Here is an 18,204-nt window from a genome sequence, read left to right as displayed (position 1 = left end):
GACATACTAAAGTATTATTATTTGTTATATTTCAGTGAATAATTAGTGAGATATTTGCTTTGTTTCTTGTGGGTTTTGTTTTTTCCCTTTGTTTTTTTTCCAGTACTGGGGATCGAACTCAGTTTTTTTCCAGTACTGGGTGCTTTCCTACTGAGCTACATCCCCAGCCTCATTCATTCATTCATTCATTCATTCATATTTTGTTTTGAGTCAGGGTCTCATTTAGTTGCCAAGGCTGACCTTGAATTTGTGGTCCTCCTGACTCAGCCTCCCAGGTTTCTGGGATTATAGGCATGAGCCACTTTGCCTGACTTCTTTGTGTTTTTTTTGTTGTTGTTGTTGTTGTAGTTGTTGTTATTTGTTTGAGGAAATGTCTAGTTATGATGCTTAGGTTATCCCCAAACTCTTGGGCTCAAATGATCTTCTTACCTTAGCCTCCTGAGTAGCTGGAACTACAAGTATATGCCAGTGCACCTGGTCGTTTGTGGTAGTATTATTAGTTTTTAATTTTTTATGTGTTCTTTTTCTTTATACATGACAGTAGAATGTATCTTGACATATCTACATACATGGAGTATAACTTCCCGTTCTTGTGGTTGTACATGATGCGGAGTTAACACTGGTTGTGTATTCATATATGAACATAGGAAAGTTATGACTGATTAATTCCACTGTCTTTCCTATTCCCATTCCCCGCCAACTTACACACATTGTGTGTTAGCATCCGCCTATCAGAGAGAACATTCGGCTCTTGGTTTTTGGGGGACTGGCTTATTTCACTTAGCATGATAGTGTCCAGTTCCATCCATTTAACAGCAAATGCCATGATTTCATTTTTCTTTGTGGCTGAGTAATATTCCATTGTGTATATATACAACATTTTCTTTATCCATTCATTTGTTGAAGGGCACCTAGGTTGGTTCCATGATTTAGCTATTGTGAATTGAGTTGCTCTGAACATTGATGTGGATGTGTCACCATAATATGCTGATTTTAAATCCTTTGGGTATATGCCAAGGAGTGGGATAACTTCATCAAATAGCAGTTCCATTGCAAGTTTTCTGAGGAATCTCCACATTGCTTTCCATTATGGTTGCACCAGCAATGTATGAGTGTATGTTTTTCCCCATATCCTCGCCAACATTTATTATTACTTGTATTCTTGATAATTGCCATTCTGACTGGAGTGAGAATTACTATTACTATTAGAAGTAGTACTACTGCTATTACTTCAGGGAATGAAACCAGGGCCTTCCCACATGCTAGGCAATTATTCCACCACTGAGCTTCGTCCCAGCCTTTTTAAAGATTTTATTATAAGACAATGTCTCGTTAAGTTACCCAGGCTGGCTTTGAACTTGCAATCCTCCTGCTTCATACTCAGGAGTAGCTGGGATTACTGGCATGCACTTGTGCTTTTTACCATCTATAGATTAGCCTTTTAAACTACTTTTCTTGTTACCAGATACTTCAGTACTTGTCATTGTTTCCTCTCTGTTTTTTTCTTGTTTTACTTATATTTACCTTATATTGGCTATTGGGTTGTCTTTTTCTTAATAATTTTTATGAAATTTTTATGTTATAGATACTTTTGGTTATAAGCTTTGGAAATGTCTTATCAGTTTATCTTTTCACTTTTTATGTTGCCTTGATGCACAGAAGTTTTACATTTTATTGTAATAAGCATCATGTTTGTTATTTTAAATGCAAAGCTTATTTCTATTTATGATATTTTTGCTTCCCATGGCCTATTTGCATTTTTAAAATGGTCTTATTGAGGTATAATTGACATAATAAATTGCTTATATTTAAAATGTACTGTTTGATAAGATTTGGCGTATCTTTCACATGCATGAAATCATCATCATAATCAAAATAATGATTATATCATTCCCTAGAAATTTCTTTCTACTCTTTTGTATTTGTTTTTTCACGCCCCACTCACATATAGTCTTCCATTTCCACACAAGTACTGATCCATTGTAGATTATGTTGCATTTTTTAGAATTTTGTGTAACTAATCAGTCTCTCTTTGACCGCTTTCACTAAGTATAATTATTTTTAAATTTATTTAATTTGTATAAAATCAAAAGTTAATTTCTTTTATTGATGAGCATTTATTATATGTTATTCATTCACTTATTGGAAGACATTTGAGTTGTTTTCACTTTGGGGCTACTACAGATAGATATGCTAGGAACATTCCAAGTATGCTTTTGGGTAGACAAATGTTTTTTTCTTGGGTAAATATTTAGGTGGAGTGACTGGGTCATATGACAGGTTTTCCAGGGTAATTATATCATTTTACATTCTTATAAAAAATGTATGAAGGTTCTAGTTTTCTATTTCCTGGTTAACACTTGGGGTGCCCAGGGTTTTAATTATAGCTAATTACAAATTTGTGGTACCTCATTGTGGTTCTAATGTGCATTTTTCTCATGATTTATTATGTTGAACATTTATTCATTTTGCTTATTTGCTATCCTTCTTTGGCAAAGTATCTTTTGATATTAAAAAAAAAAAGGTTTTCTTACTGTTAGGGGGTCCCCCCCCCGCATACTGGCAATTGATCCCAGGGCCTCCCATGTGCTAGAGAAGTACCCTACCTCTACAGCTTGATTACATCTCTAGTCCTTTTATATTTCGTTTTGAGATGGGGTCTTGTTAAGGTGCCCAGGCTGGCCTCGAATCCTCCTACTTGAGCCTCCTGAGTAGCTGGGACTATAAGCATGTGCTATCCCTGGCTGGAACTTTTTTTTTTTTTTTTTTTACCTAGGGGCACTTAACCACTGAGCCACATCCCCAGCCCTTTTCGTATATTTAGAAAATATTTAGAGACAGGGTCTTGCTTAGTTGCTTACATTATGGTCTCACTAAGTTGCTGAAGCTGGTTTTAAACTCGTGATCCTCCTGCCACAGCCTCCCAAGCCACTGGGGTTACATACATCTGGCTAGAATTTCTTTTTTAACATGAATATCTAAATTTTCCATCATCATTTGTTGAAAAATTATCCTTTCCACTGAATTGGACTTGAATTGCACCTTGTTGAAAATCAGTTAGTCATATGTATAGGGTCCTGATTCTGGATTCTTTTGTTTCATTGATCTGTTTGTCTGCTTTAATGCTAATACCACACTCTTGTTTTTTCCAACAGAAAATATACCATGAAAGCTGTATTGCACCTAGCAACAAAAAGTACAATGGAAGTAGAATGGAGGGAGTGGGAAAATATGGAGGAGTTATATTTTAATGGGTTCAGAGTTTCCATTTCATAAGATGACAAGAGTTCTGTGGGTATGGTAGCACTAATATACTTAGTATCACAGAACTGTACACTTAAAAATGGTTCATAATGTAACGTTTATATTAAATGTATTTTACTACAACTTTTTAATTTTTTAAATTATTAATTTTTTTTAAATTTTTTATTTGTTTGGTTGTAGTTGGACACAACACTTTATTTTTATTTATTCATTTTTATGTTGTGCTGAGGATCAAACCCAGGGCCTCTCATGTACTAAGGAGCGCTCTACTGCTGAGCCACAACCCCAGCCTATTATCACAACTTTTTTAAAAGCCATATTATAGTAGGGCTTGGTGACACATGACTTTAATCCCTACTGTTTAGGAGGCTGAGGCAGAAGGGTAGCAAATTATTGAGGCCAGCCTAGGCAATTTAATGAGACTCTCTCAAAAATTTTTTGAAAAGGGCTGAGAATGTTGCTTAGTAGTAGAGAGCACTTGCCTTGCGTGAGTGAAATCCTGGGTTCCATACCCAGTACCACAAAACAAAACACCAAAACTATTGCACAGTGTCTGGTAAAACAGGTTTTCGATATCAGTTGATTAATCTGAAAAAATCAAGACCCAGAGAGGTTATCTTTTTTATTTTATATATATATATATATATATTTTCCGCTTAAGTTAGAGCTTTATCATTATATATAGTAGTTGGGTTTATCCTGATAAGCTCATACCTGCATAGAATTTTATTTTAGTTCATGATCTAGATAGATTATCTTATAAATGATGGGGCATTGATTGAAATCCAACAGCCAAAATGTGTGTTGTTCTAGTCTGTTTTACACAGTTGCCTCAGATTGTGGTATTTTTACCCAGTATGATAAAGCTTAGATTTAAAAATCTCTAGACTTAAAAAAAAATATATGAAGATCTTTTAAGAGTAGCAGTTCTGGCTGGAGGTGTAGCTCAGTGGCAGAGCACTTGCCACTGAGCACTGGGTTCAATCCTTAGCAACACCTAATAATAAACAAATAAAATAATGTCATTCTGTTCTACTATAATTACAATTTTTTTTAAAGGAGTAGCAATTCATTGAAGCAAAATGAATTGGATGTGTTGAACTATTGAAGCAAAAATTGGAGATAATTTATATTTTTCTTCATTTCTCCCCCACCCCATGATCTTTCTTTTGCATACTTGCTTTGGTTTCTTGAGCGTTTCTAATCTAAAATCTTGAGACAGCACTTTAAAAAAAAATTCTGGTAATATATATATAACATACAATTTCCTGTCTTAACTTTTTGTTTTTGCCATGGAGGTCTTGCCATGGCCCAGGTTGACCCCAAACTCCTGAGCTCAAGAGGTCCTCCCTCCCCAACTTCCTGAGTAAGGGGCCTACAGGTGTGTACTAAGAGCACCTGGCCTCAATCATTAAGTGCACGATTTAGTGGCATTAGGTATATTCACATTTTCTGTACCCATTGAACACTAACTCTTCATTCTTCCCTTTCCCTAGCCTCTGGCAGCCACCCTTCTTTCTACCCTTTGTCTCTGAATTTGACTATTTGCTACGTTATAAAAGTGAAACTACAAAATCTCTTTGTGACTTGATTATTTCCTTAGCATATTGTTCTCAGGGTTCATTCGTATTGTAGCGTGTGTCAGAATTGATTCCCTTTTGAGCCTGAATGATATTCCATCATATGTGTGTACCACATTTTGTTCATTCACTCATGTTTATGGACACTTTGGTTGCTTCTACCTGTTGACTGTTGATAATAATGCTGCTGTAAATATAATTCTCCAAATACATCTTTGAGATTTTGCTTTCCATTATTTTGGGTAAATAATTAAAGTGAAACTATTGGATCATGTGGTATTCCTGATTAATTTTTGGAATCATTGTACTATTTCTATAGCAGCTGTGCCACTTCACATTTCCACCAACAATGTATGGAAAGTTCCAATTTCTCCACATCCAACACTTTAAAAAAATTAAATTTATAATAGCTATCCAAATGGGTATCAAGTGGTGTTATGGTTTGGATATAAGGTGTTATTTTGGGAATATTCAGGGGTGAGATGTTTAGATTATGAAAGTGTAATCTGATCAGTCCATTCTCATTTGAATGGGCTGACTGGATGGTAAGGTAGGCAGGTGGGCGCAGCTGGAGGAGGTAGGTCACCAGGGACTGCCCTGAAAGAGTTCATCTCCCCAGTGGCGCCTTCTCCTCTCTCTGCTTTCTGGCTTTCATGAAGGGAGCAGTGTTCCTCCACCACACCCTTCTGCCACATATTCTGCTTTAGTTTGGGCCCAGGGCAATGGAGTCAGCCAACCATAGACTAACCCTCTAAAACTGCAAGCCCAAATAAACTTTTCCTCCTCTAAGTTATTCTTGTCAGGTATTTTGGTCACAGCAACAAAAATCTGATTAACATAAGTGGTATTTCATTGTGGTTTTGATTTGCATTTGCCTAATTTGTAGTACTAAGCATCTTTTCATGTGCTTGTTGGCCATTTGTATATATATTCAAGTCTTCTGCCCATTTAAAAATTGTTTTTAAGTGGTTGACACTTAGAAATTTTTAAATGTATTCTAAATATTAATTCATTAACATGATTTGCAAATATTTTCTCCCATTTTGTGGGTTGCCTTTTTACTCTGTTGATAAGAGACCTTCAGTGCACAGTTTTAAATTTTAATGTAGACTAGTTTATCTATTTTTTTTAAAATATTTATTTCTTTTAGTTATTGGCGGACACAACATCTTTGTTTGTATGTGGTGCTGAGGATCGAACCCGGGCCGCACGCATGCCAGGCGAGCGCGCTACCGCTTGAGCCACATCCCCAGCCCCTAGTTTATCTATTTTTATTTTATTGTTTGTGTTTTTTGGTATGCTGTTCAAGAAATCATTGCCAAATCCACTGTTACAAAGCTTTCCCCCCCTATGTGTTCTTCTAGTGTTTTGTAGTTTCAGTTATTAGGTTTTTTATACATTTTGAATTGATATTTGTGTCTAGTCTAAGGTAAGGTCCAATCTTCATTGATTTGCATACGGATATCTGGTTTCCCTGACACTAATGAATACTCATGGTCTACTTGTTGAAAATTATTTTACTATATATATGACAGCGGAATGCATTACAATTCTTATTACATATATAGAGCATGATTTTTCGTATCTCTTCTTGTATACACAGTACATTCACACCAATTCGTGTCTTCATACATGTACTTTGTATAATAATGATCACTACATTCTACCATCATTAATAACCCCATGCCTCCTGCTGTCCCCTCCAACCTGACCTCTGTCCTTTATTGATAGCTCCAGTAATTAAATTTTAAGTTTATATCATTAAAGAAACAATTTTTTCTCAACCACAAGTGATGAAAAGATTGTAAGTTGAGTAAACAAAATATTATATATTCTCGATCATGCTGGTCCTCAAAAAAATCGTGTTTAATTTATAATATATAATAATTGTGATAGCTCCTCAATCTGTCACCATTTTATGCTGATAATAGAAATGTAAATTGGAACAAATTTTCTGGAGCACAATTTGATACTCTGTAATGTCTTCAAAATCATGCACCCAGCAATTCTATTTATAGGACATTATTCTAAGAAAATCGTCATGAATACATGGAAAAAGTTAGGCATACAGTACTCATTTCAGTGTTATATATAATACTGCAAAGTTAGAAAGCATGTGTCCATAAATAGAAAATTAGGTAATAAGTTGTGGTAGCCACACAAGGTTGTACAGCCATGAGGATACTGATGTTGAAGAAAACTTTACAATAAATGTAGAGACATATAGCATGAGTCTATTAAAATACTTTAAACATTAAAGGAGTGTTGATATTACTTATTAACATTATTCTGTTTCTGAGTAGTGGTAATAGTACAATAAATGATATTACTATTATAGCAAAATAGCAGAAGGTATGTTTTGAAATTGAAAATGAAACAAAGCTAGAAAGCATCCTTAAATCCCTAACAGAATCTATATCTAAAAATAATCTTGGTAGGTTGAGATGATGAATAATAAGATTTAGTCATTACAGAAGAAAAATTATAGATAGGTGAATGGACTAACAAGTAGGTCTTTTTTGGTTTTGGCCTTAAAAAAAATCAACCATAGCCATGAGTGTTGGTGTACAACTGTAGTCTCAGCTAATTTGGACATTGAGTCAGGAGGATCACAAGTTGGAGGTCAGACTCAGCAATTTAATGATACCCTATCTCAAAATTAAAAAGGATTGGGGATGTAGCTCAGTGGTAGAGTATCCCTGGCTCAATCCCCAGTTCCTAGAAGAAAAAAAAAAAAGTCAACTGTAACTAATATACAAAGTGTGAGTTGGAGCACAGTGACACATAAGTAAAAGATTTAGGATTATAATTTATTTTAGCCATTTACTCTCTCAGTATAAGCAGCTTGCTGTTTTTCTTCTTGTTTTATTTCATCTCACACCCAGCTTATTTTCTTTACAGGAAACATTCAATACTTCCTCATTGTTAACTGATATTTAAGTCTCTTCACCATTTATCCCCCATCTGTCATAGTCATTTTCTGACTTTGTTCAAGCTGCTCTCTCTTTGGAGTCCTCCCATTACCTTCATCTTTGCATTTTAAAACTTTACTTTTTATATTTCAGAGATTCCAGCTCAAGTGCTGCTTCCTCGTAGAAATCTAATTCATATAGTATTGATCACATTTTATTCAAATTTATGATTTTGAGACATTCATGTGCTAAGAAATTTAAATCATACAAAAGTTTCTTCATATGCAAAATTCAAAATAATGCATACCTTTCTCTGTTAAAATCACATTAGTTCCTATTGCCATGGGATGTTCAGTTTTCAGAATAAACACCAGCTATCTTTTGTCAGGTTTGTATGAACCACTAACATTCTAAAATATGGGTTTTCAGCACCATTGTTGGAAAACTGGGCACTTTAGAATGGAAATTAGATGTAAACTCTTAGGAAGAAGGCCAAATGATGACCACAATACTACTTGCTACAAAATATTAAAGATAATGCTTGGGAAGAAGCAGCAGAATTTGAAAACATACTTAAGAAAGCTGTGGACTTGTGCATTCTGAGATGATGTAAAGCATGGTAATTAAGTTTGGTCTTTGGAGCTAGGTGTCCCTAGTTCAAATTCTGAATACAACACTTAACTTTGGAATGGGGGTTTCAAAGATAATTTCTTAGTTTTGGCTTCTGAAAGGAGGCAGATAGAATGTGGAAGGAAGAGCATATCTGCTGGGGAAGATGTTTGGTTTTGGACATGTTCAGGATTTGAATAGACATCCAGATAGGAATGTATAATAGGTAGTTGAGGCATGTAACAAGGGCGTGATAGAGTGATCTGAGGGTAATATACTTGGGATGTGAATGGAAGCATCCCTGTTAAGAATGGTCAAATTTAGTGTCTAAGTTGGCTAATTTTTTTTTTTTTAAATCTCAGTATGCATTATCTTTTAAAGGCAATGATAGTTTCCATCCTCAGCACTGGGCTCCCACATTGTAGTGTTGATGTAATAAATGACTTTACTGAAATACAGGGAAGAGTTCATCAATTTGATCTCTGTAGAATGCCACCGAACTTGAAGGGGTCATATTTATTATTTATGCCCCATTTCTCCTTCAATTTTGTTAATGTCTTTTAAAAGAGAAACAAGAGATCTCTGTTTTTTTCTTTACTGCTCCTGATTCGGTTTTGTTTACATAAAGTATTTAAAATGTTATTTGGGTGGCTATGATTCATTCAGCCTAATCTTGCATTTAAAAAAAAAAATCATAGAGGGCTGGGAGGGTAGCTTAGCCCCTTGCATGCACAACACTCGGTTCAATCCTCAGTGCTGGGGTGAGGGGAGGAAGATATTAATGAAGATTGTTCCAGTGATTCTTCAAATACCAGAAATAAGTTCATAGTGGGTATGTTATGGAGACTTCACTATTTAATTTCAACTAACATGAGGGTGTAGATTTAGAAATATAGAAAGTGTAAATCAGTATAGAGCAGATTGTAAGCAAACATTCCACAGTGAATTTAATATTTGAAATTGTGTAATTTATAGAAGTCTTAATGGAATATCTGCATCAAAAGATATTAGATTGGTGGCAGGGGCTCTCTTAGTGGGCTTGGGGATTGTGAAGAGACCAATCCTGTCAGTATGTGTTCTGCCCTTCCCTTTTCTGTACTAGCAAAAGTTGGTTGTTTTGTTTTGTTTGTTTCTTTTTGATACCAAGGATTGAACCCAGGGGTGTCCTATTACTAAGTCACATCCCCCGTCCTTTTTATTTTATTTTTTTAGTTTGAGACAGAGTCTGGCTAAATTGCTTAGTGCCTTGCTAAGTTGCTAAGGCTGGTCTCAAACTTGCAGTCCTCCTGCCTCAGCCTCCCAAGTTAACAGGATTACAGGTATGTGCCACCATGCCTGGCTAACAGTTGGTAAATTTGCATGTGTGGTTTCAGCTATCATATTGACTCATTCTCAAAGGTTATGAAGGTAGGTCCTATCTTTCTCCAGCCCCTAGCAACTGTATGATAATAATAAACTATCAATAGTTATCAAATGAGTAAAAAAGTGAATGTATTCTACAAATAGGGAGACTTGAGAATGTCCATTGGAAGTGGGTCAAGGAGGGGCTGTGTTCAGCAGTGGAGTACTTGCCTAGCATGTAAGAGGTGCTGGGTTGGACCCTCAGCACTAAATAAATAAATGTGTCCAACTACAACTAAAAAAAATAAAAAAGAAGTGGGTCAAGGAATGGTAAACTTAACAAAGATTGATAAGACATAATATCTGACTTAAAGATCATAAAATCTTGATATCAAGGACGGAGGATATAATTTGATAGTAGACTAGTTGTCCAGCATGCAGAAGACCCTGGGTTCAATCCACAGCAATACCAAAATAATCTAGTATCAATTTAAAATTTTAATGCTCCCTGATTGTTAAGATTAACTGATAAAAGCAATAAGTTATTTGCTGACTTGATTCAGAATTCCTAACATTGATTTTAATAAATTTCTTCTGAGAAATTAGTAGAAATTATTTATGTAACAGTTAAACACATATTTTACATTCCTTTTCTCATTTAACTGGGAGGTAGGATTGTTTGATGGTCAGTTTTATGATCCTTTCATCATTTTATTAAAATTTGGGATTTGATTAAATGGTGACATGATCCTCTTCTGAAAATATAGAAGGCAACCAGTTACCTAAAATAACTGTAACCAAGTAGCAAGATACTTAATTGACTGGACATACTAAAATAGCTTATCTGATATTAAAGTGTGCAAAAATCAGGCAATTCAATGTGTTGGTTAGGAATATTTTCACTATACATGGTATAATGACTTATCTCATATGTTTCCTTATAAGGGTCTTAAAAATTTTAAGCAACCATGACCATGCTGTCATATCTCACTTATCAGAACTGATAATAAGGACCATTATTGTAGAAACTAAAGCTTCAGGAAATCTGGTCGAATCCTGCAGTGCAACCATATCTATTTGCCATCCAAAGTTTTGCCATATCTATTTGTAGTTTTCTAGGCAGGAAAATCAAAAACAGAAAGTAAGTTAGGAATCTTTGAAGAAATTATTCTAGGGGTAATAATACATATCAGATAGAGTGTATTTAAGATAAAACTACCCTTTAAAAATAAGACTTACCTGTAGAAGTAAGTTAGGAACTCTCTAGCCTGGTCAGAATGTGTATGATAATAGGAGAGAGAATAAATCCCTTGAAACTAGAGTCTTCAAATAAGAATTTGGCAGGAATTTTTTTAGCATTGTCCAAGGAGAACATAAACCATCATTTGAACAAATTTTTAGTGATAGGACACATGTAATTTGTTAAACTTTTAATCACAGTTCCATTTAATTTTGATTTAAATTCCATGCTGACCAGAAGTTATCACTCCTCATCTACAATAAAGGATTCGGGGATGCTACATGGTGATGTGATCATCCCTTGTTGTGAGCAAATAAACTGGCATTTGGTTTTTATGATGAATTCTTTTTAATAAACCTTTTAAAAACAATATAAAATTTGCCTTTTGTAATTTGGTCAACATAAATTAATCTCTGGAAGCCTAATCAATTTTTTGTGAGTAGAAGATGATTTTATGGAACCCTAGAACTGTTGGGCCCTGTGTAAGAATAACTCCTCACCCTTACCCCTTGTCTTCCTCCTCTTCTCTCTTTCTCTCTTAAGTTAATGTTGTATTAATGAAACTCACTGTTTCATTTCAGGGCTATAAAGAGAACTGTAGGCATTTTATGGTTTTGCTTTTAAATTTATTCTCATATCAAAAGAATAAGTCTGCCTTTTCTTTAAGTCCTTGAAACAATTAAGTGATGAAAATAGTATCCTCTAAATAAACCAGAGCCTTAAAAAGACAAATAAACGGTGTATGTGTCTGTTAGAAGAAAAGGAAGGGACAGTGCTTTTGAGAACAAAGACAAATTGTTTCATTAGTTCTAATTGTAAAATAATTAAATATTTTTATTTTTTAGACTTTATTGCAATATGCAAGCAACAAGAATGCATCAGAACATATTGTGTATCTTCTGGAGGTATATCGACTTGCCATCCAAAGTTTTGCCAGTGCACGTCCATTTTTGACTACTGAATGTGAAGATGTCCTCTTAGTGCTTGGAAGATTAGTACTGTAAGTTGAATATAAATCACTCTAAATATTGAGTACCTTGTGTCATAGTGTTTGCCTGACTTATTTTTTAAAAGACATTACATTCTTCAAAGCACCATTAATTAATAATTTTGAATGAAATTCTCTTTGCTTTCTTCAGGTTCCCAGATCATATAGTCCAGGTGGAGTTCCAACAAAACAACATAATCTTATTGCCTCTAGAGCCTTTTTTCCTACTCTTTCTTAGAATCCAAGAATGATACATTTTACCTCTGTCCCTTAGGTATATATTCAGATGACAGAATATCTGGAAACTGCTGTGATCTTTGAGGATCGCAACATACTTTGGGGACAATACCATGCAATCCTGCAATTTGATTATATTACTTGAACTACGAATAATTTAACCAGCAGAAAGCATCAGGATACAATATAAAATTACCATCCTAAGGTCCATGGTCATTTTGCTGTTTTAATATTGACTTCCTGGTAGCAGACAAAATTATACCTTTAATGTATTGTCCATCAGCAAACTGAAAAAATACAACAGCTATTCAAGTTTAGGTTGGCATTACTTTATTCAGCTTATAGATGGTTTACTGGGATAACTTCTTGTCTAGGTAGTTCCTTTTATTTTTCTCTGATCTGCCTTGTTTTCCTTTCTGTTCTTTAAAGCCAAAACCTCTAACATCATACCTTTATGGAACACAGACATTCCTGGTTTTATAATCCCATTGTTCTTCCTGCCAAGTCTCATATTTTCTGTTACCTATCCTAATAATCCCTGAGTGATAAAGTAATATTCTGCAAGATTTTAGGGAGCTCTTGTTTGAGCTGTTCTTTATTCAAGTTATTATACATTTTCTTTTTAAAAAATTCTTCCTGTCATTGCTTTCCCTGTGCCTGGGTAATGATTAGGACACAAAAAAGAAACTTTTTTTTTTTTCTTTGCTTGATTTGTTAGTGATGAAGAAATGACTTCGCTAATCATTGTGCTTCCTCTTCAAGTGACAGAAACCTGTATAGATGACAGTTACATATATTTATCACTTTACAACTGAATTAGCAATAGCTTGAGCTTCGGTTTTTTATTTATGGAGCCAAAACTGTTCCTCCTACCTAAACAAAACTGTTTGGGATATAAGTTGAAAAGCCAAGATATCAATTTGAAGAGTGAAAAAGTTTAAAATAATCTCATCAAATGTAAAATGTATATTCACTATTGCTTTCATACTGTAATTATTACTGTAACCACCATTTTATACTTATTTAGTTTTTTGTTTTTTGTTTTTGCTTTTTTTGGTAGGAGTTGTTTTGAATTACTGCTTTCAGTGTCTGAAAGTGAACTGCCTTGTGAAGTCTGGGTACCATTCCTTCAGTCTCTACAGGTGAGTTGATTTTAAGTCAAAATATTCTCTGTATAGGTATCCAAGACACCTACTTAATTACTCCCAGCAAACTAAAATCAGAAATTTAAAACAAAAACGGGTTCATTATATATCAATAGTAAGTTCATGACATGAGAAAAAGAATTTCTACCTTATGAGGGGGTATGTTAAAAAAAAAATGGAGTTTTTCTTTCATTTGATTTTGCTTTCTTTACATAGCCTTATTCTGTCTATATTTTCAAATAATGAAAAATATTTGTTGATTTCCAAGCTATCAGAAATTTAAAATCTGGGTTGGGGATATAGCTCAGTGGTAGAGCACTTGCCTAATATGTGTGAGGCCCTGCATTTAATCCCCAGAATGACAGAAATAATTTAAAAAACAAAAAACTAAATCACATGTGGTTATACGGTAGTATAGATTATGTTCATGCATTTTACTTATGGGAGAACTATTTAGGCTCTCACGTTGACTTGGTTGTCACCTTTCTTAGGTAAGCAGATCAGAAAGTGATAAATTAGGGTGGGAGATAGGATATGAAAAAAAGCAAATACAGTGCCAGCAACAGTAGACAGTCTTGTTACTGATGGAGATCAAAAAACTATTTTTAAAAATAGACATAATAAATAATAGCAATCATTCATTTATTGATCACTAATTATGATCACTGCTCTATACTGGCAGGCTTTATGTCCTTTAGTCAAATAAACCTTATAATTTGAGGATGATTTTACTCTCCATTTACGAGTAGGAAGACAGGCACAGAGAGAGGTTAATTAACTTGTCCAGAATAACACTCACATTCAAGCCCAGAGCTTATTTTGTTAAATGCTTTCTTCAGGACACAAACTCTTGGATCTGTTTCATATAGGGACAAATAAAGATTTACATATTAAAAAACATACCTCATTATCTGGAAATTTCTTTCCTTTGGGATGTATAACCAAAATGAAATTATGTTTATGTTTTTCTCTTTGGGGAGAAGAGGAATCTTTGTCATGTTATTGGCTTTTTTTTTTTTTTTTTTTCCCTTCTTTTTTCTTTTTTGGTACTAGGAATTGAACCCAGAGATGCTTAATCACTGAGTCACATCCCAGTTTTGAGACAAGGTCTCATTAAGTTGCTTAGGGCTTCCTGAGCTACTGGGATTACAGGAATGAACCACCACACCAGGTTTAGCATATTTTAATCCTTGTAATGCAGTACTAATTTCTCACATGCCTTTATAGCTACTAAAATCATCTTTTATGCATAGTCTATTGATTTTTGTCACTGTGTTTTAAGGCCTGTTGGTAGTTTCATCCTGGCATATGCCATTCCAGAAGAGCACATACTCTTAACACTATTAGTATTATTTTTATTAGTCTTTAGAGAAAATACTCTATTTCTTCATTGTTTTCTTAAGATTGTTTGCCTGAATAAAACAAATGCCTTCTCACTACCCCTTCTCCCTACTCCATGTAAGTTTTTCAGTTGTTATCAGATACATAGGTTGTATTTTTAAATATACGTTCAGTAAAATTAATGAAGGTAAGAATATTGATTTAAGAAATGGTCCCTTTTGAAATCTGAAAGACAAAACTCTGAATTTCTCTTATTTTATGTAATAAGTGGACAAGGCCCAGATGGTATTGAGGATACTTTCAGCAAAATAATCTTTTTTGTTTCTTTGCTTGCTTTGTGGTAGTGGGAATTGAACTCAGGGCCTCACCTATACAAAGCAAGTGCTTTACCACTGGGCTGCATCCCTGCCAGACCCTGTCTTTTCTGAACAAGATCTCTCCAAATTCCCTGACTGGTCTCAAACCTAACCTCCGGAGTAGCTGGGATTAAGGGTAGATGTGGTGATGGTGCTCAGCAAAAGAACAGTTTTTGTGAAAACAGGCCACAAGGGGCTGAGGTTGTGGCTCAGTGGTAGAGTTGGTCCCTAGCACATGTGAGGCACTGGATTCGATCTTCAGCACTTCATAAAAATAAAATAAAGATATTGTGACCACCTACAACTAAAAAAATAAATATTAAAAAAAAAAAACAGGCCACAAATACAACATTTCTCAATCATGTTTAAACTATGTAACTCTTCCAGACTTTTTTTCTGTTGATATGAAAATATTCACTGAAAAGATTTTTTTTAATAATGGGTTCTTTTTTTAAAAAATAATTTTTTTAGAGAAAGAGAGAGAGAGAGAATTTTATTTATTTTTTAGTTTTTCGGCCGATACAACGTCTTTGTTTGTGGTGCTGAGGATTGAACCCGGGCCGCACGCATGCCAGGCGAGCGCGCTACCCCTTGAGCCACATCCCCAGCCCTGAAAAGATTTTTTTTTTACTATGTATTTTTTAGTTGTTGGTGGATTTTATTTATTTATTTATTTATTTATTTACTTACTTACTTACTTACTTCTGTATGTGTGGTGCTGAGACTCAAACCCGTGCCTCACAAGTGCTCTACCACTGACCCACAACCCTAGCCTTGAAATGACTTTTTCTTTTGTTTAAATATTTTTTTATTTGTAGATGGACACAATTCTTTAATTTTATTTGTTTATTTTTATGTGGTATCAGGGATTGATCCCAGTGCCTTGGGCATGCTAGGCAAGCATTCTACCACTGAGCCACAACCCCAGCCCCTGACCAAATATTTTTAATACTTATTTTAAATGGTATGAGAGTGAACATCTTATGTTAATGTTTCTGTGTTGTGGTTTCAAGATGTGGTACAGAATATTTTCCTCTAACAGGAAACCTGATTTTTAAAATTATTTTTAAAATGCCACCATAGTTTTTTAAAACTCGATTTAAGACTATTTTTAAAAGTAATTTTGTTATCATATATGCACATATTACATATATGTATGTATTATAGATATATGTAGGTAACAGGGTTATATACTGTTTGTATTTTGAGTTAGCTATATTTGAACTTCAGCAAATGAAAAGTAAAAGATGCTTTAAAAAAAAATCAAACTTTGGTTTTTTTAAACGTGGCTGTGTTTCATGACAGTGATACTGTTTTTTACCTAAGTGTAACAGTACAGTCCTGTTAGTGTAAATTTGGTAGCCAGGCAAAGAAAATTATGGTGCTTCCACATAGAATCTGTCTTCACTGCAAAGTATATGTCTGTCCTAACTTAAAGAGAAAGAAGTCTGAGGACCAGTCAACTGATAAAGGAAAATTGCAGCATTAGTTTAGTATTGCTATTAGCAAACTGTTGGTTGAAATTATCATTTTCTATATTAGTGCTATATCTTAAACTCTTCTCAGTGGAAGATAGCAGCATATTGGGGTATGTGTAGTTAAAGCCAATCTTTTATATGTTATATATTACTTGAGTAAATATAAAACTATATTCTTAGTTCTCTGAATATTTTTGGTGAATATTTTTCTCAAGAAAAATTGCTATAAATGGAAGCTTATGTTTGTACAGAATTTCAGAAGTTTAAAATAAGAGAAACAATTTAGAATTTTAGAACATGGGAACAACCTCATTATAATTAGTCATCCTCGATAGTAATAAAAGACAGTGAGATATACATAATCATTTATAGTAAAATTCCTGACCATTTTTTCTTTACCCACTATACATAAATTTCCATGTTTATGTGCTGAAATAGAATATCAAATAATAACCTAGACTTTTCTTAACATTTTATGTAGAGCCACCTCTCATTTAAATGGTAATTGAAGAATTTAAATAGTTATATAACAATTAGTATAATTAAGCAATATTTCTCTTTGAAGGCATAGACTGTGAATACTGCAAAATCTTTTAAAAGAAAGCTGGACCAGTGGCCTCAAAATAATTAAGTCAGCTATTGCTAAGGCTGTTGGGTCTTCAGAGTGTCTGACCATCTTAATAGTAGGGCACTTTAGATACTCAGTAGTAGTGCAAGAGCTAAATTATTGATTGTGGTGATAATTTTACCTGAGGGGAATTCAGGAAAACATTTTAAAGTTTTCAGTAATTTAAAAAGTAGCAACAGAACTGCATAAAGCTTTGAGGATAGTGTAGTCCTTATGTTTTTGCTAGTTTATTTTTAGGAAATCCAAGTTAAAGATCCTTTCAGTTCACAGATGTTCAACTATATTGATAAGACAAAGTGTTAATTACTGGCTTATTTTCTGTTTTTGTTTTAGGAGTCACATAATACATTGTTGGAATTTGGAAATAATAACCTACAAATATTGGTTCATGTTACCCAAGAAGGGGTGTGGAAAAACCCAATTCTTCTTAAAATTTTGTCTCAACAGCCAGTAGAAACAGAAGAAGGTAACTCTTAATACTTCATTGACTATTTGGGAGGAGAATTTAGTTGATTATGGGTTAAAATTTTATGAATTTTGCCTCTATATACCTGGTCATTCACTTTTCTTTTGAGTGGTAAAAATTATTAGCATTTAATGTTTTGCTTATATAAGTAAGGATTCTTGGAATTTTAGGTAGTGTTCAAAATATCACTTTGCAATAATCTGCTAGTCTTTGGTATATGGTAGAGCTTTGCTTATAATGAAAATTAAAGTATAAATGTGAGTTGACATTTGCATTTTAGACATTGTTTTGACATTTTAGGCTATATTTGATATAGACAACAATTATAACTATTTACTTGAAGTTAATGGAAAGCTCAGAGGATCACATTCTGTTATAATAAAAACAGGTTCAAAACAATTATACTTTTCTACAAATCTTCAGTTTCGGTCTTGGAATAAGAAGCTTGGTGCCTTAAAATATCCCAGTTGATTAATTTATTCACCAAATTTGACCACCATGTACATGCTGTTTAAGTCTTTCTGTATAGTAAGAAAATTAGCATAAAGTTGTTTAGATTTTCTCTTGGTCCTGGTCTTTGATGAGTCTATTGCTTATCATTGCACTGACAATTAAAAAA

The 18,204-nt window shown here is 34.0% G+C and overlaps 1 protein-coding gene across 2 annotated transcripts in view; it reads left to right on the top strand.

Moving 5' to 3' along the window:
- Rlf (RLF zinc finger) overlaps positions 1-18,204 on the top strand; it is a 72,410-nt gene that overhangs the window by 14,951 nt on the left and 39,255 nt on the right. For both annotated transcript variants that reach the window (XM_015485206.2, XM_048815672.1), the window contains 3 exons: positions 11,792-11,946; positions 13,232-13,313; positions 17,453-17,585. In XM_015485206.2, the coding sequence (XP_015340692.1) occupies positions 11,792-11,946; positions 13,232-13,313; positions 17,453-17,585 (370 nt within the window). Of the gene's footprint in view, positions 1-11,791; positions 11,947-13,231; positions 13,314-17,452; positions 17,586-18,204 lie in introns of those variants that run through there.

The sequence above is a fragment of the Marmota marmota genome, unplaced genomic scaffold (assembly GCF_001458135.2).
Source record: "Marmota marmota marmota unplaced genomic scaffold, marMar, whole genome shotgun sequence".
Classification (NCBI taxonomy): domain Eukaryota; kingdom Metazoa; phylum Chordata; class Mammalia; order Rodentia; family Sciuridae; genus Marmota; species Marmota marmota.
The sequence above is the reverse complement of the archived record's forward strand: the minus strand, read 5'-3'. Positions and strand labels throughout refer to the sequence as shown.